The sequence below is a fragment of the Pezoporus flaviventris genome, unplaced genomic scaffold, assembly GCF_033815535.1.
Source record: "Pezoporus flaviventris isolate CSIRO_AGI_PZ_B2104156 unplaced genomic scaffold, CSIRO_AGI_Pfla_v1 ptg000920l, whole genome shotgun sequence".
NCBI classification, from domain to species: domain Eukaryota; kingdom Metazoa; phylum Chordata; class Aves; order Psittaciformes; family Psittacidae; genus Pezoporus; species Pezoporus flaviventris.
In genome coordinates, this window is record NW_026893465.1 from 20,202 (window position 1) to 43,884 (window position 23,683).

The 23,683-nt window shown below is 66.3% G+C and overlaps 2 protein-coding genes across 2 annotated transcripts; both read left to right on the plus strand.

Moving 5' to 3' along the window:
* The first annotated feature begins 2,771 nt into the window (after positions 1-2,771).
* Positions 2,772-10,518, plus strand: MAF1 (MAF1 homolog, negative regulator of RNA polymerase III). The gene is made up of 7 exons (XM_061444485.1): positions 2,772-2,914; positions 3,300-3,428; positions 4,384-4,549; positions 8,308-8,429; positions 8,627-8,746; positions 9,227-9,346; positions 10,388-10,518. The coding sequence occupies exons 1-7, from the start codon at positions 2,832-2,834 to the stop codon at positions 10,407-10,409; spliced, it is 762 nt and encodes a 253-aa protein (XP_061300469.1). The 5' UTR covers positions 2,772-2,831; the 3' UTR covers positions 10,410-10,518.
* A 3,973-nt stretch (positions 10,519-14,491) lies between these two features.
* Positions 14,492-21,578, plus strand: HGH1 (HGH1 homolog). The gene is made up of 6 exons (XM_061444486.1): positions 14,492-14,991; positions 15,076-15,176; positions 15,843-15,941; positions 16,632-16,723; positions 19,794-19,916; positions 21,357-21,578. The coding sequence occupies exons 1-6, from the start codon at positions 14,492-14,494 to the stop codon at positions 21,576-21,578; spliced, it is 1,137 nt and encodes a 378-aa protein (XP_061300470.1).
* The last annotated feature ends 2,105 nt before the right edge of the window (positions 21,579-23,683 follow it).

Sequence of the window (23,683 nt, forward strand, 5' to 3'; positions counted from 1 at the left end):
GGCCGGGTCTGAGGCGGGGGCACCGCGGCGGGGTGGAACGGGGCCGGGGTGAACGGGGCCTGGCTCTGCGGCCCTGGATCACCGATCCCAGCCTCGTTCGTGCTGGGAGGGAGCTTAAAGCTGCTCCAACCCCTGCCAGGGCAGGGCCCCTTCCCCTGGAGCAGGGTGCTCCGAGCCCCTGTGTCCAACCCGGCCTTGAGCACTGCCAGGGATGGAGCATCCCAAACCTCTCCCTTTCAACCCCTGCCATGGGGAAGAACTCCCCAGGATCCCCTCAACTCTTCCCTCTTCCTCCTCCTCCCATCCCTGCCTCCCTTGTCCCAGCCCCTCTCCAGGTCCCCTGCAGCCCCTTCAGGCACTGGGGCTCCTCTCAGCTCTCCCCTTCAGGAGCCTTCTCTTCCCCGGGCTGCCCCAGCCCAGCTCTCTCAGCCTGGCTCCAGGGCAGCGCTGCTCCAGCAGCTCCACATCCCTCTTGTGCTGCTGCTCATTGACTGCAGGGGGCTCTCCCCAGGGCACAGCAGAGGGGGCCAATCCCACCCGGCCTCCCCCTCCTCTCTCTCCTCTTTCCCCGCTCTCATCACCCCACTTCCATCTCGGGTAACACTGGGGGTGTTCAGGGCTGATCCCTCCCTGGGGGGAGACGGGGGCTGGACCCCAGACCCTCTCCTCTCCTTCTTCATCCCAAAGAGCACACATTCCCTAGCACCAGGATGACTTCCCTTGCCCTAAACCGTTCAATTTCCTTCCCCTTCACCGTGGTTGAGCACTTGAGGTCAGTGTTAACCTCCCCCAGGCCCTGCTCCTCCCTGGTTCTCTGCAGGGTGCCCCTCTGTGGGTGGCACCACATGGTCTCTGATGGCATTAAAACCCACGTGAACCCCGCTGCCCCCAAAGCCCTTTCGATTAAGCTGATCTTAAGCAGACTGAGGTACGGATTCAGGGCCTTGTATTGCCCATTGGTGCTGGACAAATCTCTGTGCTTGTCCCCATGGGCGCGATGGGGCAGGCGGCTGCTGGTGCTGCGTGGGGCAGGAAGGAGCCGTGTCCTGGCACCGATGGGTGTTGTGCCAAAGGGCGGTTCAGCTCCTCACGTAGCACCCGTTGACTCCAGGAAGTGGCTCCCTTTGGGCCGGGGGAGTAAATCCATGCTCCATAGAATTCTGCTGTGGGTGACGCCATCTGTGTCCTTCCAGGGGCAGAGGGGGGCTGAGTGCTTCCCGCTGCTGTGCTGCCCGGGCTCCTGGAATCAACGAGGGAAAGCCCTTTAAGCTCACCCAGTCCAACCCATCCCAGCCCTGCCAAGGCCACCCCTGCCCCATGGCACTGAGGGGGTGTGAGCACTCGCAGGGCCGGTGCCTGCAGCCCTGCCCCGGGCAGCCTCTTCCAATGCCTGAGCACCCTCTGGGGCAGGAATTGTTCCTCAGCTCCATCTAACCCTGCCCTGGGGCAGCTTGAGGCCGGTTCCTCTCGTCCCATCCCTTGTTCCTTGGGAGCAGAGCCCAGCCCCTCCTGGCTCCATCCTCCTGGCAGGCACTTGGAGGGAGCCATCAGGTCCCCCCTGAGCCTTCCCTTCCCCATCTGAACCCCCCAGGTCCCTCAGCCCTTCCCCATCACCCCTGTGCTCCAGGCCCTGCTCCAGCTCCATTCCCTTCTCCGGCCCCACTCCAGCACCTCAAGGTCTCTCTTGCAGTGAGGGGCCCGGCGCTGCTGTGCTCAGAGCCCGTTCTCCCTCCCTGGGAGCGAATGAACCAAACCTGGGTGCTTTAAGGAGCTGACAGCAGCTGGGGGCCCACGAGGAAGCGCTGGGGCATGGCAGGAACTTGGTGTTCCTGCACCCGGGGCTCTTCTTTCCCGCTTGGAACGCTCCCGATACCTGCGGCCGGCTGGGGGTTGCGGGGAGATCTTTGGCACCACTTCCCTCTTTCCAGCCTGTTTACAGCTTCTCCTGTTACACTCAGAGGGGCCCCAGCTGGGGAGGGAGCAGGGGCCGCGGGCTGGGCCCGTCCCATCCAGCGGTCGCTCTGTGCCTGTCCCCAGGTGGGAATGGGAGAGGCAAGAAGAGGAGTGGAAGCAGTTACCTGTCCTGCGGGAAGGGGCTGGGAAGCAGCCGTAGAGCCATGGAATGGCTTGGGTTGGAAGGGACCTTAAAGCTCCATCCCCTGCACGGGCAGGGACCCCTTCCACCGGAGCAGTGTCCAGCCTGGCCCTGAGCACTGCCAGGGATGGGGTCCTGGGGAGCTTCTCCTCCCCCAGCCCCCCAGGTCCTGCTCCTCAGGCTCCAGCCCCTCTCCTCCAGCCTGGGTCTGGGCTGGGGTTGCCTCAAACCAGGGCCGGGACCTTGCCCTTGGCCTGGCTGAGCCCCAGGACGTTCCCACTTCTCCAGCCTGTGCAGTCCCTCCCATCCCAGCCCTGCACCAGCAGCTCGGGGCCAGCACTGCCTCACCGAGGGGGCTCAGTCCCACTGCCCTGGAGCCCCCAGAGACGTTGAACAGGGCCATTCCCAGCCCAGCACTTGCCACTGCTCTCCACTTGCACATTGAGCTCTTGAGCGCAGCTCCCTGCGTGTGAGCTTCCAGCCCATCCCTCGTGTCCACGCTTCCCGGTTAAGGACGAGGATGTCCCGTGGAGCAGCGTGCAGTGGTGCTGGTCCTGCCCTTGGCTCCAGTGTCCCACGGCAGTGGGGCTCCCCGGGGGCCGCCCCTTGGGGTCGGTGGCACGCGGCAGCGAGGGGGCAGCTCCCGGGATCCCCCTTCCTGGGCTCTGAGGGCTCTTCCCCTGCAGGATCCGGACTCGCAGCAGCGTTACCGGGGGTCGCTGGGAACGTCGGGACAATGAAGCTGTTGGAGAACTCCAGTTTCGAAGCAATAAACTCCCAACTGACCGTGGAGACGGGCGACGCGCACATCATCGGCCGGTGGGTGCCCCTGCCTGGTACCCAGTGGGACCAGGGGTGGGATCCCATCTGCCCGGACCCTGCGTGGCTGCAGTCCCATCCAGCCCTGTGCAGCAGCACTGGGGAACCTGTGAGGGACGCACAGGGGTGCCTCTCATCCGTGGCCCTGGAATTGCCACTCAGCTCAGCCCAACCTCCTCAGGGCGCCCATCGGCAGCTCCGCACCCTCACATGGGGGTTGTGGCCGTGGGCTCAGACCCAGCAGCACGTGGGAGGTGGCTCCTGGGGCCTGGAGATGCTCTGTGCGTGCTGGTGGCCTCATCCAAGCCCTGGTGGCCGTGGTGCTGCTTGGCTGGGACCTTCTGGTGCCGTGCTGGGGGGCTCATGCCGCTCGGTGCCTCTGCAGGATCGAGAGCTACTCGTGCAAGATGGCTGGCGATGACAAGCACATGTTCAAGCAGTTCTGCCAGGAGGGCCAGCCGCACGTCCTGGAGGCCCTGTCACCTCCCCAGACCACGGGCATCAGCCCCAGCAGGTACCACGGGGATGCAGGACAGGGGCAGCGGCGAGTCTGTGGTGGGAGGGTGGGATTCACCGAGGGAATGACCCTGGTGTCGCTCCTGGGCTGTCAGCTCTGCTTGTTCTGGACATCATGGAGTGGTTGAGGTGGGAAAAAGTCTAAGAGCATCGAGAAATCTGGTGAGACAGTGGCACAGGGTGCCCAGAGAGGCTGTGGCTGCCCCATCCCTGGCAGTGCTCAAGGCCAGGTTGGACACAGGGGCTTGGAGCAAGCTGCTCCGGTGGAAGGGGTCCCTGTCCTGGCAGGGGTTGGAGCTGGAGGAGCTTTAAGGTCCCTTCAGCCCAGCCCATTCCGTGATTCTAAATCCAGCTCTTCCCCAGCCCTGCCAAGGCCACCCCTGCCCCACGTCCCCGAGTGCCCCATCTGCACATCCTTTGGGTACCTCCAGGGCCGGTGCCTGCAGCCCTGCCCCGGGCAGCCTCTTCCAATGCCTGAGCACCCTCTGGGGCAGGAATTGTTCCTCAGCTCCACCTAACCCTGCCCTGGGGCAGCTTGAGGCCGGTTCCTCTTGTCCCATCCCTTGTTCCTTGGGAGCAGAGCCCAGCCCCTCCTGGCTCCATCCTCCTGGCAGGCACTTGGAGGGAGCCATCAGGTCCCCCCTGAGCCTTCCCTTCCCCATCTGAACCCCCCAGGTCCCTCAGCCCTTCCCCATCACCCCTGTGCTCCAGGCCCTGCTCCAGCTCCATTCCCTTCTCCGGCCCCACTCCAGCCCCTCAAGGTCTCTCTTGCAGTGAGGGGCCCGGAGCCGAGCACAGGATCCCAGGTGCAGCCTCCCTGGTGCCCGGTGCAGGGGCTCAACCCCTGCGCTGGCCCCGCTGCCGCCCTGGTGCTGCTCCAGCCGTGGTGCCGGTGCCTGTGTGGGCAGGGGCTGCTCCCACGGGGCCAGCTCAGACCCTGTTGTGCCCCCCAGGCTCAGCAAAAGCCAGAGCGGGGACGAGGAGGGGCCCCTCAGTGACAAGTGCAGCCGCAAGACCCTGTTCTACCTGATCGCGACGCTCAACGAGTCCTTCCGGCCCGACTACGACTTCAGCGCCGCCAAGAGCCACGAGTTCAGCCGGGAGCCCAGCCTCAACTGGGTGAGCACAGCACCTGTGGGCACAGCACCCGTGGGCATGGCACCCGTGGGCATGGCACCCGTGGGCACGGCACCCGTGGGCACGGCACCCGTGGGCATGGCACCCAGGGACACGGCACCCCTGGGCACGGCACCCGTGGGCATGGCACCCAGGGACACGGCACCCCCAGCACCCATGGGCACGGCACCCGTGGGCACAGCACCCATGGGCACGGCACCCGTGGGCACGGCACCCATGGGCACAGCACCCGTGGGCATGGCACCCATGGGCACGGCACCCGTGGGCATGGCACCCAGGGACACGGCACCCGTGGGCACGGCACCCGTGGGCACAGCACCTGTGGGCACGGCACCCGTGGGCACGGCACCCATGGGCATGGCACCCCCAGCACCCATGGGCACGGCACCCATGGGCATGGCACCCGTGGGCACAGAACCCATGGGCATGGCACCCGTGGGCACGGCACCCGTGTGCATGGCACCCGTGGGCACAGCACCCGTGGGCACGGCACCCTCAGCACCCATGGGCACAGCACCCGTGGGCACAGCACCCAGAGACACAGCACCCCCCAGCACCCATAGCCATAGGACCCAGAGGCACAGCACCCAGAGGCACAACACCCCCCTGCACCCAGAGATACAGCACCCATAGACACAGCACCCCCAGCACCCAGAGACACAGCACCCAGAGACACAGCAGCCCCCAGCACCTATAGACACAACACCCAGAGACACAGCACCCATAGACACAGGAGCCCCCAGCATCCAAAGATACAGAACGCAGAGACACAGCAGCCCCCAGCACCTATAGACACAACACCCAGAGACACAGCACCCATAGACACAGGAGCCCCCAGCACCCAAAGATACAGCACGCAGAGACACAGCAGCCCCCAGCACCCAGAGACACAGCACCCAGAGACACAGAACCCCCAGCACCCATAGACACAGCACCCAGAGACACAGAACCCCCAGCACCCAGAGACACAGCACCCAGAGACACAGCACCCCCAGCACCCATAGACATAGCGCTCATAGGCACAGTACTCACCCCAGAACCCAGAGACACAGCAGACATAGACACAGCACCTACCCTAGCACCCAGAGACGCAGCACCCATAGACACAGCACCTACCCCAGCACCCATAGACACAGCACCCATAGACACAGCACCTACCCCAGCACCCAGAGACACAGCACCCACCCCAGCACCCGTAGACACAGCACCCATAGACACAGCACCTACCCCAGCACCCAGAGACACAGCACCTACCCAGCACCTACCCCAGCACCTATAGACACAGCACCCATAGACGCAGCACCTACCCCAGCACCCATAGACGCAGCACCCATAGACGCAGCACCTACCCCAGCACCCATAGACACAGCACCCATAGACACAGCACCTACACCAGCACCCATAGACACAGCACCCATAGACGCAGCACCTACCCCAGCACCCATAGACACAGCACCCATAGACACAGCACCTACCCCAGCACCCAGAGACACAGCACCTACCCCAGCACCTACCCCAGCACCTATAGACACAGCACCCATAGACGCAGCACCTACCCCAGCACCCATAGACACAGCACCCATAGACGCAGCACCTACCCCAGCACCCAGAGACACAGCACCCATAGACACAGCACCCATAGACGCAGCACCTACCCCAGCACCCATAGACACAGCACCCATAGACACAGCACCTACCCCAACACCCATAGACACAGCACCCATAGACACAGCACCCCCCGGCACCCATAGACACAGCACCTACCCCAGCACCCATAGACACAGCACCCATAGACACAGCACCCATAGACACAGGAGCCCCCAGCACCCAAAGATACAGCACGCAGAGACACAGCAGCCCCCAGCACCCAGAGACACAGCACCCAGAGACACAGAACCCCCAGCACCCATAGACACAGCACCCAGAGACACAGAACCCCCAGCACCCAGAGACACAGCACCCAGAGACACAGCACCCCCAGCACCCATAGACATAGCGCTCATAGGCACAGTACTCACCCCAGAACCCAGAGACACAGCAGACATAGACACAGCACCTACCCTAGCACCCAGAGACGCAGCACCCATAGACACAGCACCTACTCTAGCACCCAGAGACGCAGCACCCATAGACACAGCACCTACCCCAGCACCCATAGACACAGCACCCATAGACACAGCACCTACCCCAGCACCCAGAGACACAGCACCCACCCCAGCACCCGTAGACACAGCACCCATAGACACAGCACCTACCCCAGCACCCAGAGACACAGCACCTACCCAGCACCTACCCCAGCACCTATAGACACAGCACCCATAGACGCAGCACCTACCCCAGCACCCATAGACACAGCACCCATAGACGCAGCACCTACCCCAGCACCCAGAGACACAGCACCCATAGACACAGCACCCATAGACGCAGCACCTACCCCAGCACCCATAGACACAGCACCCATAGACACAGCACCTACCCCAACACCTATAGACACAGCACCCATAGACGCAGCACCTACCCCAGCACCCATAGACACAGCACCCATAGACACAGCACCTACCCCAGCACCCAGAGACACAGCACCTACCCAGCACCTACCCCAGCACCTATAGACACAGCACCCATAGACACAGCACCTACCCCAGCACCCATAGACACAGCACCCAGAGACACAGCACCCATAGACGCAGCACCTACCCAGCACCCACACCCCCGCACCCATGGACACTGCACACACCGCAGCACCCCACTCCCCGGCACCTTGGCACTCGCACTCCCAGCACCCACAGCCAGCACCCTGAGGAGGAGCCGCATGGATCTGCTGGGGCCGTGCCCCACAGCGCTGCTGTGATCCCGGGACTGCTGCGCTCCCTCCTCCGGCAGCATCAGGCCTGGGATGAGGCCGTTCCCATGGAACGGGTCGGGATGAAGGGACCTCAAAGCTCCTCCAGTCCAACCCCTGCCAGGGCAGGGACCCCTTCCCCTGGAGCAGGGTGCTCCGAGCCCCTGTGTCCAAGCTGCCCTCGAGCACTGCCAGGGATGGAGCATCCCAAACCTCTCCCTTCAACCCCTTCCATGGGGAAGAACTCCCCAAGCTCCCATCAACTCTTCCCTCTTCCTCCTCCTCCCATCCCTGCCTCCCTTGTCCCAACCCCTCTCCAGGTCCCCGCAGCCCCTTCAGGCACTGGAGCTGCTCTCAGCCCTCCCCTTGAGGACCCCTCTCCTCTCCAGGCTGCCCCAGCCCAGCCCTCAGCCAGAACAGACCCGTTCCATCCCTGGGACCATTTCCAGGTCCCTGCTCCAGCAGCCTCATGTTTCCCCTCAGTCTCCCCTCGGGCAGGTTCAAGCCGTTCCCCTCCAGGCCCTTGTCCCGGGCTCTCCTCCCTCCCGGGGGATGCTCCCGCAGCCATTCCCTGCTCTTCTCCATTGGCAGCGGCCCCCTTGCTCTTCGCTCTCCTTCAGGGAGAAGCAGGGGCAGGGGCTGGGGCTGGGGCTGCTCTTCCCCAGGGAGGCTGCTGGGGGGCAGAAGGCTGAGGGCTCGGTGGTGCCTCAAATCCTCCCTGGGGCTGCCGGTGCCTTCATCCCTGCGCTCACAGCCCCCGTGGCTGGAGGCTTCTTGCCTGCCCACTGCCCCCCAGGCACTGCCCTGCCCCGGGATGGGGAGGCTGAGCCCCACGGAGCAGGATGGGGGGGGGGGAGGAAGCAGCAGCTCCTCTGAGGAGCCCTCCTGGCCCCTGCAGGTGGTGAACGCCGTGAACTGCAGCCTCTTCTCGGCCGTGCGGGAGGACTTCAACGCGCTGAAGCCTCACCTCTGGGATGCTGTGGACGAGGAGATCTGCCTGGCCGAGTGTGACATCTACAGGTAACGGGGCCCCCGCCGTCCCCGGACCCCCCACACCACGGTGGGCTCTTGTCCTCCCCCCTAACCCAGCGTGGGGGCACGGGGCCACCGGCAGCTGAGCAGCCCATGGAGGTGGCTCCAGGCTGCCCCCATCTCCTCCCTTCCCTGCTCGGGGCTGGCGCCGGGAGCAGGAGCCAACGTGGTGTTTCTTGTGGCAGCTACAACCCCGACCTGGACTCGGACCCCTTTGGGGAGGACGGCAGCCTCTGGTCCTTCAACTACTTCTTCTACAACAAGAGGCTGAAGAGGATCGTGTTCTTCACGTGCCGCTCCATCAGGTCAGGCCAGGCCGCGGCTCTGAAGTCAGCCCAGGAATGAATCCCCATTCTCTTTGCGGGTCCTGGCCCTGCTGGTCCCAGGCCGGGTGCAGTGGAAACATCCTAGAATGAGCTGGGTTGGACAAGACCTTCGGGACCATCGAGTCCTCAGGAGCTGCTGAACCTCATCCTGCTCTTTATTCATCCACTCACGGCATGGCTTGGGGTGGGAGGGACCTTAAAGCTCCTCCAGCTCCAACCCCATCCCCTTCCCCTGGAGCAGGGTGCTCCGAGCCCCTGTGTCCAAGCTGCCCTTGAGCACTGCCAGGGATGGAGCATCCCAAACCTCTCCCTTCAACCCCTTCCATGGGGAAGAACTCCCCAAGCTCCCATCAACTCTTCCCTCTTCCTCCTCCTCCCATCCCTGCCTCCCTTGTCCCAAGGCTCCCTGCAGCCCCTTCAGGCCCTGGAGCTGCTCTGAGCTCTCCTTTCCCCCTCCAGTGGGTACACGTACACGCGCTCGGAAGCTGGCAACGAGCTGGACATGGATCTTGGTGAAGGGGATGCGGAGGAGAGCAGGGACACGGGCGACGCCGAGAGCAGCAGCATCGAGGAGGAGAGGTGGGTGAGCTCCGTGGGTCAGACCCTGTGGGTCAGACCCTGTGGGTGAGCTCCGTGGGTCAGACCCTGTGGGTGAGCTCCGTGGGTCAGACCCTGTGGGTCAGACCCTGTGGGTGAGCTCCGTGGGTCAGACCCCGTGGGTGAGCTCTGTGGGTCAGACCCCATGGGTGAGCTCTGTGGGTCAGACCCCTTGACTGAGCTCCGTGGGTCAGACCCCGTGGCTGAGCTCTGTGGGTCAGACCCCGTGGGTGAGCTCTGTGGGTCAGACCCTGTGGGTGAGCTCCGTGGGTCAGACCCCATGGCTGAGCTCTGTGGGTCAGACCCCATGGGTGAGCTCCGTGGGTCAGACCCCGTGGGTGAGCTCTGTGGGTCAGACCCTGTGGGTGAGCTCCGTGGGTCAGACCCCGTGGCTGAGCTCCATGGGTCAGACCCAGTGGCTGAGCTCCGTGGGTCAGACCCAGTGGCTGAGCTCCGTGGCTGAGCTCCGTGGGTCAGACCCCGTGGGTGAGCTCCGTGGGTCAGACCCCGTGGCTGAGCTCCGTGGGTCAGACCCCGTGGGTGAGCTCCGTGGGTCAGACCCTGTGGGTGAGCTCCGTGGGTCAGACCCCATGGCTGAGCTCTGTGGGTCAGACCCCATGGGTGAGCTCCGTGGGTCAGACCCCGTGGGTGAGCTCTGTGGGTCAGACCCTGTGGGTGAGCTCCGTGGGTCAGACCCCGTGGCTGAGCTCCATGGGTCAGACCCAGTGGCTGAGCTCCGTGGGTCAGACCCAGTGGCTGAGCTCCGTGGCTGAGCTCCGTGGGTCAGACCCCGTGGGTGAGCTCCGTGGGTCAGACCCCGTGGCTGAGCTCCGTGGGTCAGACCCCGTGGGTGAGCTCCGTGGGTCAGACCCTGTGGGTGAGCTCCGTGGGTCAGACCCCATGGCTGAGCTCCGTGGGACAGACCCCGTGGCTGAGCTCTGTGGGTCAGACCTGCCTGTACAGGGCTTGTGTTGGGAGGGCCCCCCAAGACCCCGCATCCCCGTCACCGGCGCTCGGTTCCAGGTTGCAGGTGCTGTGCATGTGAGGCCCGGAGCAGCTCCGAGGCGCCGCAGCCGCGCTGGACCCCGTCCTCTGCCTGCCCCCCGGAGGAGCCAGCCCCACGCTGCCCCATGCCCTGCCCAGCACCACGTACACTGGAGCCCCCCGAAGCTTTGCTGCACTTTATGCTCCTCTCCTCGCCTGCACTGACCCGCAGAGTGCCCGCGGGGCTGGCGCCGGGCAGGATGGGGCCCACAGCACTTGGCCCGCACTGGTTTGACGCCGTCCGTCCATGGCACCGGCTCCGGTGGCCGCGGTGGGACCCCCCCCTGCCGATGAACTCCACAAACTGTGCTTGGAGAAGGTCCGTGCTTGTTTCAAGGGGCTGCTTCGCCCCTGCCGCCGCGTCCCGGGGCTGCCGGTGCCCTTGGTGAGTCCCTGCTGGACCTGGTGCCGCAGCAGCACCCCCTGCCCCACCTCCCGTGGGGCCTGGGGGGGGGTTAAACCCAACCTGACTTTGGGTGACGGGGCCGGTGCCAGGTTTGGGTGGGGGTGAGCAGGGCGCTGGGTGCTGCTGCTCCCACCCTGCTTCGCTTCGGCGGCGGCTGCCCCATCCCTCCGTCCCCATCACCCCACTGTGGATGAGAGCAGAGGCTGGGGGGGCAAATCCCCCCCCCCCCCCCCCCCAATCTGTGTTTTGGCTGGGACAGGGCAGGGGGAACTGAGCCGGGTTTACTTGAGCTCAGGTTCATGGAGCTGAGTTGGGTTTAATGGAGCTGAGCTGGGTTTAATGGAGCTGAGCTGGGTTTAATGGAGCTGAGTTGGGTTTAATGGGGCTGAGTTGGGTTTAATGGAGCTGAGTTGGGTTTAATGGAGCTGAGTTGGGTTTAATGGAGCTGAGTTGGGTTGGGTTGAGCTGAGTTGGGTTTAATGGAGCTGAGCTGGGTTTAATGGAGCTGAGCTGGGTTTAATGGAGCTGAGCTGGGTTTAATGGAGCTGAGTTGGGTTTAATGGAGCTGAGCTGGGTTTAATGGAGCTGAGTTGGGTTTAATGGAGCTGAGCTGGGTTTAATGGAGCTGAGTTGGGTTTAATGGAGCTGAGTTGGGTTTAATGGAGCTGAGTTGGGTTTAACTGAGCTGAGTTGGGTTGGGTTGAGCTGAGTTGGGTTGGGTTGAGCTGAGTTGGGTTTAACTGAGCTGAGTTGGGTTTAACTGAGCTGAGTTGGGTTTAATTGAGCTGCGTTGGGTTTAACTGAGCTGAGTTGGGCCCCTTGAGTTGAACTGAGCCGAGTTGGGTTGAGCTGAGTTGGGTTGAGTTGAGTTGGGTTGAGTTGAGTTGACCTGAGCCCAGCTGAGCTTGAGCTGAGTTGGGTTGGGTTGAGCTGGGTTGAAGCTGAGCTGAGCTGGGTTGAAGCTGAGCACGCACAAAGAGGGGCAGCAGCTGCCTCAGCATTCTCACTGCACCCTCTGCCCCCCAAGGGGAGCTGCTTTGGGGCAGCGCCAGCCCCACGGGCCCTCACCACCCCCCCCAACCCCCCCGGGGCAGCCTCCACAGCCCCTGCCCCATGGCTGAGGGTTCGGGCAGGGTCTCTCTTTCAGAAGAGGCTCTTCGGGGGCACTGGGGAGCCCCAAGGACGCTGGGGTTTTGTTCCCCTCGTCCCTGGGCTTGATGCAGGGTGAGAGGCTCCAGGGGATGCTGCAGGCGCGGATCCAGCCTCCGGCCGGGGCTTTGGGTGCAGGGGGAAGAGGGAGACCCCAGGCAGACAGAGATAGACCCCAGAGCCCCCGCTCCAGCCCCGGGTACCGGGAGCTCCATCGGGGGACTCCGCAGCCTCATCCCCACTGACCCAGAGCTTGGTCTGAACCTGGAGCTTGTGCCCTCTGCTCCTGGGGCTGGAGCCGCTGCTGCCCTCATTGGGGATTGCCTTCAGCACCCCGCCCCCCCCCTTCAGCACCCATGGGTGCTCCCGGCAGGATTCAGCTCCATCCCATCCCTGCATCCCTGCTCGCGCTGCCGTGGCTGCCTCCCTGCGCCCCGCCGGGGAGGGGACCGCGCGGCGCCGCAACGCACCGGCACCAATAAAGGTTTCCTTGTGATCCCCCCCCGGCCTCGGGCAGTGGCGTGGGGGGGGCACGAGGTGGGGCTCAGGCAGAGCCCATCCATTGGGATTTGGAGCCACCTCATCCGGGGCCTTCACGGGGTCATTCCCGCCCCATGGCCCCTCCAGTTACGGCTTCACCTTCCCGTTTATGGCTTTATCCTCTCTGGAATGGGATTTCATTGTGGAATCCCAGCCTGGTTTGGGATGAAGGGAGCTTAAAGCTCCTCCAGCTCCAACCACAGGCAGGGCAGGGACCCCTTCCCCTGGAGCAGGGTGCTCCGAGCCCCTGGGTCCAAGCTGGCCGCCACAGCTTCTCTGGCTGGAAGAGCTTCTGGCTCCCAGCCCTTCCCTCGGGTGTCACTGCTCCAGCAGCTCGGTGCCAAGCACAGACGCAGGGTCCTTGATCCCACTGCCCTGGCACCCACAGAGAGCCTGAGCATCCTCCTGTTGGAGTCCTCGTTGTAGTCACCGTTAAGTAACTCTCTGCTTGTCGACGTGGGTGAAGGTCACGCATCCAACCCCGTCCTGCGCGTGACTTTCCTCAACGGTGCCATGATTCCATCATTGGGGAATGGTGGAATCGTTCCCAGACCGCTCCTCGGAGGTTTCCTCTCCATTTACGTTTGGGATTCTTTGGAAAGGGTTCACAGCTGTCTGCTTAAAATGGTCCTGTACTTCATCACAGTGCTGAGGAGGAGGCTGAGCAGCAGCTGAGGCCGGGACAGCCTTGGGCACTCGTGCCCATCCTGGCAGCGATGTCAGTGCCAGATCTGGCAGGTTTAATCCCGAGGTTTCCATGTGTGCCGCATCCAGGGCTGTTTCCCCATGGAGAGGTTTCTCCTCACCCGCAGCATGTGGAGGGAGCACTGCTCCGAGCGTTGCTTCCCAAGCCTGCCCATCCCTTTGGGCTCTGTGTCCTAGCACACAACCTCAGCGCAGCATAAACCCATTCCCAAGCAGCCACCAGCAGCCTGGGATCTGCCGGGCCCCTGAGATTCCCGGGATTCAATCACAGCACCTGGAATTTGCATCGGGATGCAGGAACTCGATCCAGCCCCTCCTCAGCAGAGGCCAGGCACCTCCGGCTGCTGCTGCTTCCCTGCTCCCAGGAGAAGTCTCCTTATCCCTTGGAATGGAGATTGGATCCCTTGGAATGGATCCCTTGGAATCCCCGCGGCTCTGGCTGGGATCATGGCAGTGGGAGCCGAGCCAGCGCCTCTGCCCCAGTGAAGGGAATAGACCCTGCTCCCAGGGCCGCTGGTGGTGGCTCTTGGAGGCACAGGGACGTGTGGGGGTGTTCCGGGTGTCATCGCGGCTCCAGCCAGGATCAAGTTGGGAATTGCCAAGGTTCCGGCTGGGATCGAGCTGGGACTTACCCTGGGCGCAGCCGGGATCAAACCGGGGATCACTGGAGTTTGGCATCACTGTGGGACCGGCCAGGATGGAGTTGGGAATTGCCATGGATCAGCCAGGACTTGGAGGTGCCACCCGGGATGCAGCGGGGGACGTGCTGGGTGAAGGAGGTGGCACCATGGCAGGGTCCAAACCGTGCCCTGCAGGCACCAGCACCGGCGATGGTCCCAATCCTGGCACTGGTACCGGCACTGCCACGGCACCGGCCCTGGCACCGGGACCCTACCGGCTCCTCACGGGGGCTTGGCTATCCCAAAGCCCCCATGGCAGGACACACGGCCCAGCAGGTTCCGGGTGCTCGCCGGTGCTGTGCGGGAGCTGGGGCTGCTCCGGCCTTCATCCCGCCGAGGAAGAGCTGGGTGCGGACCTGCCGCTCCCTGCCGCCCGCCCACCCGCGCTAGGACCCGGCGGCGCGGCCGAGCGATGGGCGTGGCCTGGGGGAGTGGCCTCGCGTGCCTCCCTTCCCAGAGTCCCGTTCTCCGCTTGCCCCTCCCCTTTGCCCACTCTCCCGTACCCCATTGGCCCGTCCTCCCCCGCGGGCCCTCCCTCTTAGCGCTCATTGGCTGCCGCTCCCGTTGCCAGGAGACGCCCCCCCCTCCGGTCCCCGTTCCAAGATGGCGGCCGCGGAGGAGGCGGAGGCGGCCGCGGCGCTGGCGGCGCTGCTGGGCCCGGCCGCGGGTGCTGCGGCCCGGGCGGGGGCGGCCGAGGCGGCGCTGGCGCTGTCGGGCTCCGCGGCGGGGCGGCGGCTGCTGGCGGGGCAGCCCCGGCTGCTGGAGGCGCTGCTGGCGCTGGCGGCGGGGCCCGGCGCGGAGCCCGCCCGCTCGGCGCGGCGCTGCCTGCTCAACGTGTCCGCCGAGGCGGCGGCCCGCGGGGCGCTGCTGCCGGCGCTGCCCGCGCTGGTGCCGCTGGTGCCGGCCGGGCCGGTCTGCGGGCTCCTGGCCAACCTGAGCCGGGAGCGCGGCGGGGCGCGGGCCGTGCTGCGGGCGCTCGGCTCCCGCTGGGACGCGCTGCTGGAGGCGCTGGCGCAGCCGCGGCCGCCGCCGGAGCTGGGGCCGCTGCTCTGCAACCTCAGCCAGGTCCCCGAGGGGCGCCGCCGGCTCCTGGACCGCTCCCGGTAGGGCCGCGGGCGGGCAGGGCTGGGGGGGGGACCCGGGGTGGTGTCCGCGGCCCGCTCTGACCGGCCCGGCCCGGCCCGCAGGTGCGCGGTGCAGCGGCTCCTGCCCTTCACGCAGTACCCGCACTCCGCCGAGCACCGCCGCGGCATCGTGGGCGCGCTCCGCAACTGCTGCTTCGAGCACGGTGAGAGCCGGAACCGAGGAGCACGGGGCGGCTGCCGGGCCCTGCCCTCCCCTCAACGTGCTGCCGGGCCCCCCTGCCCTCCCCTCCGGGTGCTGCCGGCTCCCCCTGCCCTCACCTCGGGGTGCTCCCGGCCCCCCTGCCCTCCCCTCCGGGTGCTGCCGGGCCCTGCCCTCCCCTCCGGGTGCTGCCGGCTCCCCCTGCCCTCCCCTCCGGGTGCTGCCGGGCCCCCCTGCCCTCACCTCGGGGTGCTCCCGGGCTCTCTCATCCTCACCTGGGATCCCTGCCCTCCCCCAGGGCCTCCTGCCCTTATTCTGGAGCCCTGCTGGGGTCCCTGCCCTCACCCTGGCGCTCACCCGAGCCCCCCTGCCCTCACCCTGGCGCTCACCCGAGCCCCCCTGCCCTCACCCTGGCGCTCACCCGAGCCCCCCTGCCCTCACCCTGGGGCCGTGCCGGTTCCTGCTGCCCCCACCCTGGCGGCCTTTGTGGGGCCATGGCCGTGGAGGAGCCGCCTCATCCCCCCCCCCCCCCCCCCCCCCCCCCCGGGGCGATGTCCCCCCCTCCCCGGGGCGATGTCCCCCCCTTGGAGCGCCCAGCCAGGGCCTGGTGCTGAGGGGGGCCCGGGCAGGAGCGCGGCCGTGGTGGCTGCCCTGACCCTGCCGTCCCCAGAGCACCACGAGTGGCTGCTGAGCGAGGCCGTGGACATCCTGCCCTTCCTGCTGCTGCCCCTGGCCGGGCCCGAGGACCTCCCTGAGCACGACATGGAGCGTAAGGGGGGCTGGGGGAGCGGAAAGGGGGTGCAGGGGGAGCGGAAAGGGGGTGCTGGGGGAGCGGAAAGGGGGTGCAGGGGGAGCGGAAAGGGGGTGCTGGGGAGCAGAAGGGGGGCTGGGGGAGAGGAAAGGGGGTGCTGGGGGAGCGGGAAGGGGGTGCTGGGGGAGCGGGAAGGGGGGCTGGGGGAGCGGAAAGGGGGGGCTGGGGGAGCGGAAAGGGGGTGCTGGGGGAGCGGAAGGGGGGCTGGGGGAGCGGAAAGGGGGTGCTGGGGGAGCGGGAAGGGGGGCTGGGGGAGCGGAAAGGGGGGCTGGGGGAGCGGAAGGGGGGCTGGGGGAGCGGAAAGGGGGGCTGGGGGAGCGGAAAGGGGGTGCTGGGGGAGCGGAAAGGGGGTGCTGGGGGAGCGGAAGGGGGGCTGGGGGAGCGGAAAGGGGGGCTGGGGGAGCGGAAAGGGGGGCTGGGGGAGCGGAAAGGGGGTGCTGGGGGAGCAGAAGGGGGGCTGGGGGAGCGGAAAGGGGGGCTGGGGGAGCGGAAAGGGGGGCTGGGGGAGCGGAAAGGGGGGCTGGGGGAGCGGAAGGGGGGCTGGGGGAGCAGAAGGGGGTGCTGGGGGAGTGGAAGGGGGCGCTGGGGGAGCGGAAAGGGGCGCTGGGGGGTGTCCCGGTGTCACCCACTGAGGGCGCCTGTCCCCAGGGCTGCCCCCGGACCTGCAGTACCTGCCCCAGGACAAGCAGCGGGAGGAGGAGCCCGACATTAGGAGGATGCTGCTGGAAGCCGTCATGTTGGTGGGTTCCTCTGGGCTGGGACCAAGGGGGAAGGTGCTGCAGGGAGGTGATGGGTGCTCATGGGGGGTGATGGATTCTCAGGGGAGGTGATGGATCCTCGTGGGGAGGTGATGGATCCTCATGGGGGGTGATGGATCCTCGTGGGGAGGTGATGGATCCTTATGGGAGATAATGGATCCTCATGGGAGGTGATGGATCCTTGTGGGGAGGTGATGGATCCTTATGGGAGGTGATGGATCTTCGTGGGGAGGTGATGGATCCTTATGGGAGGTGATGGATCCTCATGGGGAGGTGATGGATCCTCGTGGGGAGGTGATGGATCCTCATGGGGAGGTGATGGATCCTCATGGGAGGTGATGGATCCTCGTGGGGAGGTGATGGATCCTCACGGGGAGGTGATGGATCCTCATGGGAGGTGATGGATCCTCATGGGGAGGTGATGGATCCTCATGGGGAGGTGATGGATCCTCATGGGGGGTGATGGATCCTCATGGGGAGGTGATGGATCCTCGTGGGGAGGTGATGGATCCTCGTGGGGAGGTGATGGATCCTCATGGGGGGTGATGGATCCTCACGGGGAGGTGATGGATCCTCATGGGGAGGTGATGGATCCTCGTGTGGAGGTGATGGATCCTCATGGGGAGGTGATGGATCCTCATGGGGGGTGATGGATCCTCATGGGAGGTGATGGATCCTTATGGGAGGTGATGGATCCTTATGGGAGGTGATGGATCCTCATGGGAGGTGATGGATCCTTATGGGAGGTGATGGATCCTCATGGAGGTGATGGATCCTCATGGGAGGTGATGGATCCTTGTGGGGAGGTGATGGATCCTTATGGGAGGTGATGGATCCTCATGGGAGGTGATGGATCCTCACGGGGAGGTGATGGATCCTCTTGGGGAGGTGATGGATCCTTATGGGAGGTGATGGATCCTTGTGGGGAGGTGATGGATCCTCATGGGAGGTGATGGATCCTCATGGGGGGTGATGGATCCTTATGGGAGGTGATGGATCCTCGTGGGGAGGTGATGGATCCTCATGGGGAGGTGATGGATCCTTGTGGGGAGGTGATGGATCCTTATGGGAGGTGATGGATCCTTATGGGAGGTGATGGATCCTCATGGGAGGTGATGGATCCTTATGGGAGGTGATGGATCCTTGTGGGGAGGTGATGGATCCTCACGGGGAGGTGATGGATCCCCAGGACACAGACACGGTGGGGGTGGGGCTGGGTGCGGGGCTGTGAATGGGGCTGGGTGCGGGGCTGTGAATGGGGCTGGGTGCGGGGCTGTGCGTGGGGCTGGGTGCGGGGCTGTGAATGGGGCTGGGTGCGGGGCAGTGCGTGGGCTGGGTGCGGGGCTGTGAATGGGGCTGGGTGCGGGGCTGTGCATGGGGCTGGGTGCGGGGCTGTGCGTGGGGCTGGGTGCGGGGCTGTGAGTGGGGCTGGGTGCGGGGCTGTGCGTGGGGCTGAGTGCGGGGCTGTGAATGGGGCTGGGTGCGGGGCTGTGAATGGGGCTGGGTGCGGGGCTGTGCGTGGGGCTGAGTGCGGGGCTGTGCGTGGGGCTGGGTGCGGGGCTGTGTGTGGGGCTGGGTGCGGGGCTGTGCGTGGGGCTGGGTGCGGGGCTGTGTGTGGGGCTGGGTGCGGGCTGTGCGTGGGGCTGGGTGCGGGGCTGTGAATGGGGCTGGGTGCGGGGCTGTGCGTGGGGCTGGGTGCGGGGCTGTGAATGGGGCTGGGTGCGGGGCTGTGCCATGGGGCTGGGTGCGGGGCTGTGCCATGGGGCTGGGTGCGGGGCTGTGAATGGGGCTGGGTGCGGGGCTGTGCGTGGGGCTGGGTGCGGGGCTGTGCGTGGGGCGGGGTGCGGGGCTGTGAATGGGGCTGGGTGCGGGGCTGTGCGTGGGGCTGAGTGCGGGGCTGTGCGTGGGGCTGGGTGCGGGGCTGTGAATGGGGCTGGGTGCGGGGCTGTGCGTGGGGCTGGGTGCGGGGCTGTGAATGGGGCTGGGTGCGGGGCTGTGCCATGGGGCTGGGTGCGGGGCTGTGCCATGGGGCTGGCTGTGCCATGGGGCTGGGTGCGGGGCTGTGCGTGGGGCTGGGTGCGGGGCTGTGCGTGGGGCTGGGTGCGGGGCTGTGCGTGGGGCTGGGTGCGGGGCTGTGCGTGGGGCTGGGTGCGGGGCTGTGCGTGGGGCTGGGTGCGGGGCTGTGAATGGGGCTGGGTGCGGGGCTGTGCGTGGGGCTGGGTGCGGGGCTGTGAATGGGGCTGGGTGCGGGGCTGTGCGTGGGGCTGAGTGCGGGGCTGTGCGTGGGGCTGGGTGCGGGGCTGTGAATGGGGCTGGGTGCGGGGCTGTGCGTGGGGCTGGGTGCGGGGCTGTGAATGGGGCTGGGTGCGGGGCTGTGCCATGGGGCTGGGTGCGGGGCTGTGCCATGGGGCTGGGTGCGGGGCTGTGACTGGGGCTGGGTGCGGGGCTGTGCGTGGGGCTGGGTGCGGGGCTGTGCGTGGGGCTGGGTGCGGGGCTGTGAATGGGGCTGGGTGCGGGGCTGTGCGTGGGGCTGGGTGCGGGGCTGTGCGTGGGGCTGGGTGCGGGGCTGTGAATGGGGCTGGGTGCGGGGCTGTGCGTGGGGCTGGGTGCGGGGCTGTGAATGGGGCTGGGTGCGGGGCTGTGCGTGGGGCTGAGTGCGGGGCTGTGCGTGGGGCTGGGTGCGGGGCTGTGCGTGGGGCTGGGTGCGGGGCTGTGTGTGGGGCTGGGTGCGGGGCTGTGTGTGGGGCTGGGTGCGGGGCTGTGAATGGGGCTGGGTGCGGGGCTGTGCGTGGGGCTGAGTGCGGGGCTGTGCGTGGGGCTGTGTGCGGGGCTGTGCGTGGGGCTGTGTGCGGGGCTGTGAATGGGGCTGGGTGCGGGGCTGTGCGTGGGGCTGAGTGCGGGGCTGTGCGTGGGGCTGTGTGCGGGGCTGTGAATGGGGCTGGGTGCGGGGCTGTGCCATGGGGCTGGGTGCGGGGCTGTGCATGGGGCTGTGCGTGGGGCTGGGTGCGGGGGTTCCATCCTGCTCACCCAGCGCTGGTTTCTCCCCCCCCAGCTGACGGCCACGGGGCCCGGGCGCCGCCGGGTGCGGGCCATGGGCACCTACGTGGTGCTGCGGGAGCTGCACGGCTGGGAGCAGCACCCCGGGGTGCGGGCGGCCTGCGAGCGCCTCCTGCAGGTGAGCGGCGGGACTGCACCCCCCGGCATGGGCCTTCCTCCCGCTCCTCATCCCCAGAGCCTGCCCCTGCCCAGAGCCTTCCTGGAGCCTTCCTCCTCCCACTCCTCATCCCCAGAGCCTTCCTGGAGCCTTCCTCCTCCTGCCCCCTGCCCAGAGCCTTCCTGGAGCCTTCCTCCTGCCTCCTGCCCAGAGCCTTCCTCCTGCTCTGCCACCTGGAGCCTTCCTCCTCCTGGCCCCTTTCCTGGAGCCTTCCTCTTCCTCACCCACTCATCCCCCTGGAGCCTTCCTCTTCCTCACCCCCCTGGAGCCTTCCTCTTCCTCACCCCTTCACCCTCCTGGAGCCTTCCTCTTCCTCACCCCTTCACCCTCCTGGAGCCTTCCTCTTCCTCACCCCTTCACCCTCCTGGAGCCTTCCTCTTCCTCACCCCCTCACCCTCCTGGAGCCTTCCTCTTCCTCACCTCCTCACCCCCCTGGAGCCTTCCTCTTCCTCACCCCCTCACCCCCCTGGAGCCTTCCTCTTCCTCACCCACTCACCCCCCTGGAGCCTTCCTCTTCCTCACCCCCTCACCCCCCTGGAGCCTTCCTCTTCCTCCCCCCCTCACCCCCCTGGAGCCTTCCTCTTCCTCACCCCCTCTCCCCTGGAGCCTTCCTCTTCCTCACCCCCCTGGAGCCTTCTTCTTCCTCACCCCCTCACCCCCCTGGAGCCTTCCTCTTCCTCACCCCCTCACCCCCCTGGAGCCTTCCTCTTCCTCACCCCCTCACCCCCCTGGAGCCTTCCTCTTCCTCACCCCCTCACCCCCCTGGAGCCTTCCTCTTCCTCACCCCCTCACCCCCCTGGAGCCTTCCTCTTCCTCTCCCCCCTGGAGCCTTCCTCTTCCTCTCCCCCCTGGAGCCTTCCTCTTCCTCCCCCCGTCACCCCCCTGGAGCCTTCCTCTTCCTCACCCACTCACTCTCCTGGAGCCTTCCTCACCCCCTCACCCCCCTAGAGCCTTCCTCTTCCTCACCCCCTCACCCTCCTGGAGCCTTCCTCTTCCTCACCCCCTCCCCCCTGAGGCCTTCCTCTTCCTCCCCCCCTCACCCTCCTGGAGCCTTCCTCTTCCTCACCCCCTGTCCCCTGGAGCCTTCCTCTTCCTCCCCCCCTCACCCTCCTGGAGCCTTCCTCTTCCTCACCCACTCACTCTCCTGGAGCCTTCCTCACCCCCCTGGAGCCTTCCTCTTCCTCCCACCCTCACCCTCCTGGAGCCTTCCTCTTCCTCGCCCTTCCTGAGCCTTCCTCTTCCTCCCCCCTCACCCCCCTGGAGCCTTCCTCTTCTTCACCCACTCACTCTCCTGGAGCCTTCCTCACCCCCCTGGAGCCTTCCTCTTCTTCCCCCCCTCACCCCCCTGGAGCCTTCCTCTTCCTCACCCTTCCTGAGCCTTCCTCCTCCTCTGTTCCATAGGTGCTGATCGGGGACGAGCCGCCCCCGGGCATGGAGAACCTGCTCGAGGTGAACGTCCCGGAGGAGGTGGAGCAGCAGCTCCAGCGCCTGGACCGGGAGGAAGAGGAGCAGCGGTGGTGGGAGGAAGACCGGGAGCAGGAGCAGGACCGGGAGCAGGACCGGGAGCGGGAGCAGGAGCAGAACCGGGACCGGGAGCCGGAGCCACAAGGGTCCCCCCGGTGACACTGGGTCACCCTCAGCATCCCTTGGGTTGACAACGTGGGGACCCCTCTTTGGGCTCCTGCAGGGCAGGGCCCCCCCTTTGCCCCCTCCGATGGGGTGAGCCTGCAGTGTGGTGCTGGGGGTCAGGAGGGGGCTGGTGCCCCCTGCCCAGCGCTGTGGGGCTGGGCCCCCACATCTGGACCCACACAACGTGCCTTGAGGAATAAAAGGTTTCCAGCCCCGGCCCGCCGTGAAGCCCCTTGTGATGTCCCTCATTCCCCCTCCCTCGCCGCCCCCCAGCAGCCCTATGGCGTCCCGCTGTGCCCCACAGCTCTGGGGGGACTCCATAGGAGGGAGCTGGGGTCCAAGGAGCACACCCTGGGGGGGACCCCCTGTGTGCAGGACACCCCATGTGGGATGGGGTCCCCCTGGTGAGCGCTGGGGTCAGGGGGGAGTGGGCTCCATGTGGGGTGCAGCTCTGTGGGCACCCAGGAAGAGCAGTGTGCCCCACATGTGGCCCCCACGTCCACACTGCCCTTGGGGCTCAGCACCCATGGTGGGACCCACCTTGGGGCATGCCAAGAGCTGGGGGAAGTGACTCCCCCCCCATATCAGGGCACCCCAGGGGAGACTGGGGGGGGGGGGGGTCCCATCTATGGGACACCGCTGGGTGTGGGTCTTGGATGGGGTGCAGGGCACCCATGGGTGGGGGTCCCCACTATGGGACAGAGCTGGGTGCAGGTCTTGGTGGCCATGGATGAACCTGGGTGGGGGTCCCTGTGTGTAGGACACCCATGGGTAGCGTGTCGTGACCCTTTGGGGGCTCAGTGTTGGGGTCCCCATCTATGGGACACCGCTGCGTGGGGTCCCCACTGTGTGCCCCACGGGGCTGGGGACCCCCATTTGCACGATGTGGGTCTTTGTCCATGGGGCTCAGTACCTTGGGTAAGGGTTCCCCATTGTGTGACAGCCATGGCATGGGGGTCAGGGCTGTCTGGGGGGGTTCCCCTTGATGGCTATGGAAGCGCTTTTTTGGGGGTCCCTATTGCGGGGCCCCCCTATAACCCCGCATTCCCCAATGGGTGCAATGCCGTTCAGGCCCGCTAGGGAGCGCTGGTGGCGCGGTCCCCGCGCCACCAGCGCTCCCTAGCGGACCTGAACGGCATTACACCCGTGCGCAGTGGGCGTGGCTACGTAAAGGGGCGTGGCCAGCGCACCCCGGAAGCCCCGTCGAGCACCGAGCGGTGAGTGCGGGTCCCGGTGTTGCGGTGGGGGGGGAACGGGAGGGTCCATTTGTGGGGTGCGTTAAACCCCTATGGGGTTGGGGGGTTGGGGGGGGGCAAACCCCGGTGCTGCCGCCCCATAACCGGAGCTACCGGTGACCCCTAGTGTGTGTGGGGGGGGGGCGAGGCTGCTGCATCCTTGTCCCGGTTCGATGCCCCCCCCCCTTCCCCTCCGGTTTGGGGCTCTCGCTGTGTCCCGGTGTTGGGGTGAAGATGAATGCGTGTTAATGGGGCACCCCCCCCCCCCCCCCGCATTTACCCCATTGGGGGGGGGATTGGGGTCCCAGGTCCGTTTATCCCAGTGGGAAGGCGATGGCCATGGTTGGAAGGGGAAGGAAACGTGCTTGGGCAAGGTCACCCCCTTGGCCACCCCTTTGGCCACCCCCTTGGCCACCCCTTTGGTCACCCTCTTGGCCACCCCTTTGGCCATCCCTTTGGTCACCCTCTTGGCCACCCCTTTGGCCATCCCCTTGGCCATCCTCTTGGCCAACCTCCTTGGCCACCCCCTTGGCCATCCCCTTGGCCACCCCTTTGGCCATCCCTTTGGCCACCCTCTTGGCCACCCCTTTGGCCAACCTCTTGGCCAACATCCGTGACCGCCTCTTTGGCCAATCTCTTGGCCACCCTCTTGACCACCTCCTTCTCCACCCCTTTGGCCACGCTCTTGACCAGCATCTTGGCCAACCTCTTAACTACCCCCTTGGCCATCCCCTTGGCCATCCCCTTGGCCATCCCCTTGGCCATCCCCTTGGCCATCTCCTTGTCCAGCCTCTTATCCAGCCTCTTGCCCACCCCTTGACCAAGCTCTTGGCCAACCTCTTAACTAACCTCTTGGGCAACCCC

Coding starts and splice junctions, on each gene's coding strand:
- MAF1 (XM_061444485.1), top strand. CDS start 2,832: ATGAAGCTGTTGGAGAACTCCAGTTTCGAAGCAATAAACTCCCAACTG. Junction 2,915..3,299: donor GACGCGCACATCATCGGCCG/GTGGGTGCCCCT, acceptor GTGCCTCTGCAG/GATCGAGAGCTACTCGTGCA. Junction 9,347..10,387: donor AGCAGCATCGAGGAGGAGAG/GTGGGTGAGCTC, acceptor GCTCGGTTCCAG/GTTGCAGGTGCTGTGCATGT.
- HGH1 (XM_061444486.1), top strand. CDS start 14,492: ATGGCGGCCGCGGAGGAGGCGGAGGCGGCCGCGGCGCTGGCGGCGCTG. Junction 15,942..16,631: donor CCCTGAGCACGACATGGAGC/GTAAGGGGGGCT, acceptor GCCTGTCCCCAG/GGCTGCCCCCGGACCTGCAG. Junction 16,724..19,793: donor TGCTGGAAGCCGTCATGTTG/GTGGGTTCCTCT, acceptor CTCCCCCCCCAG/CTGACGGCCACGGGGCCCGG.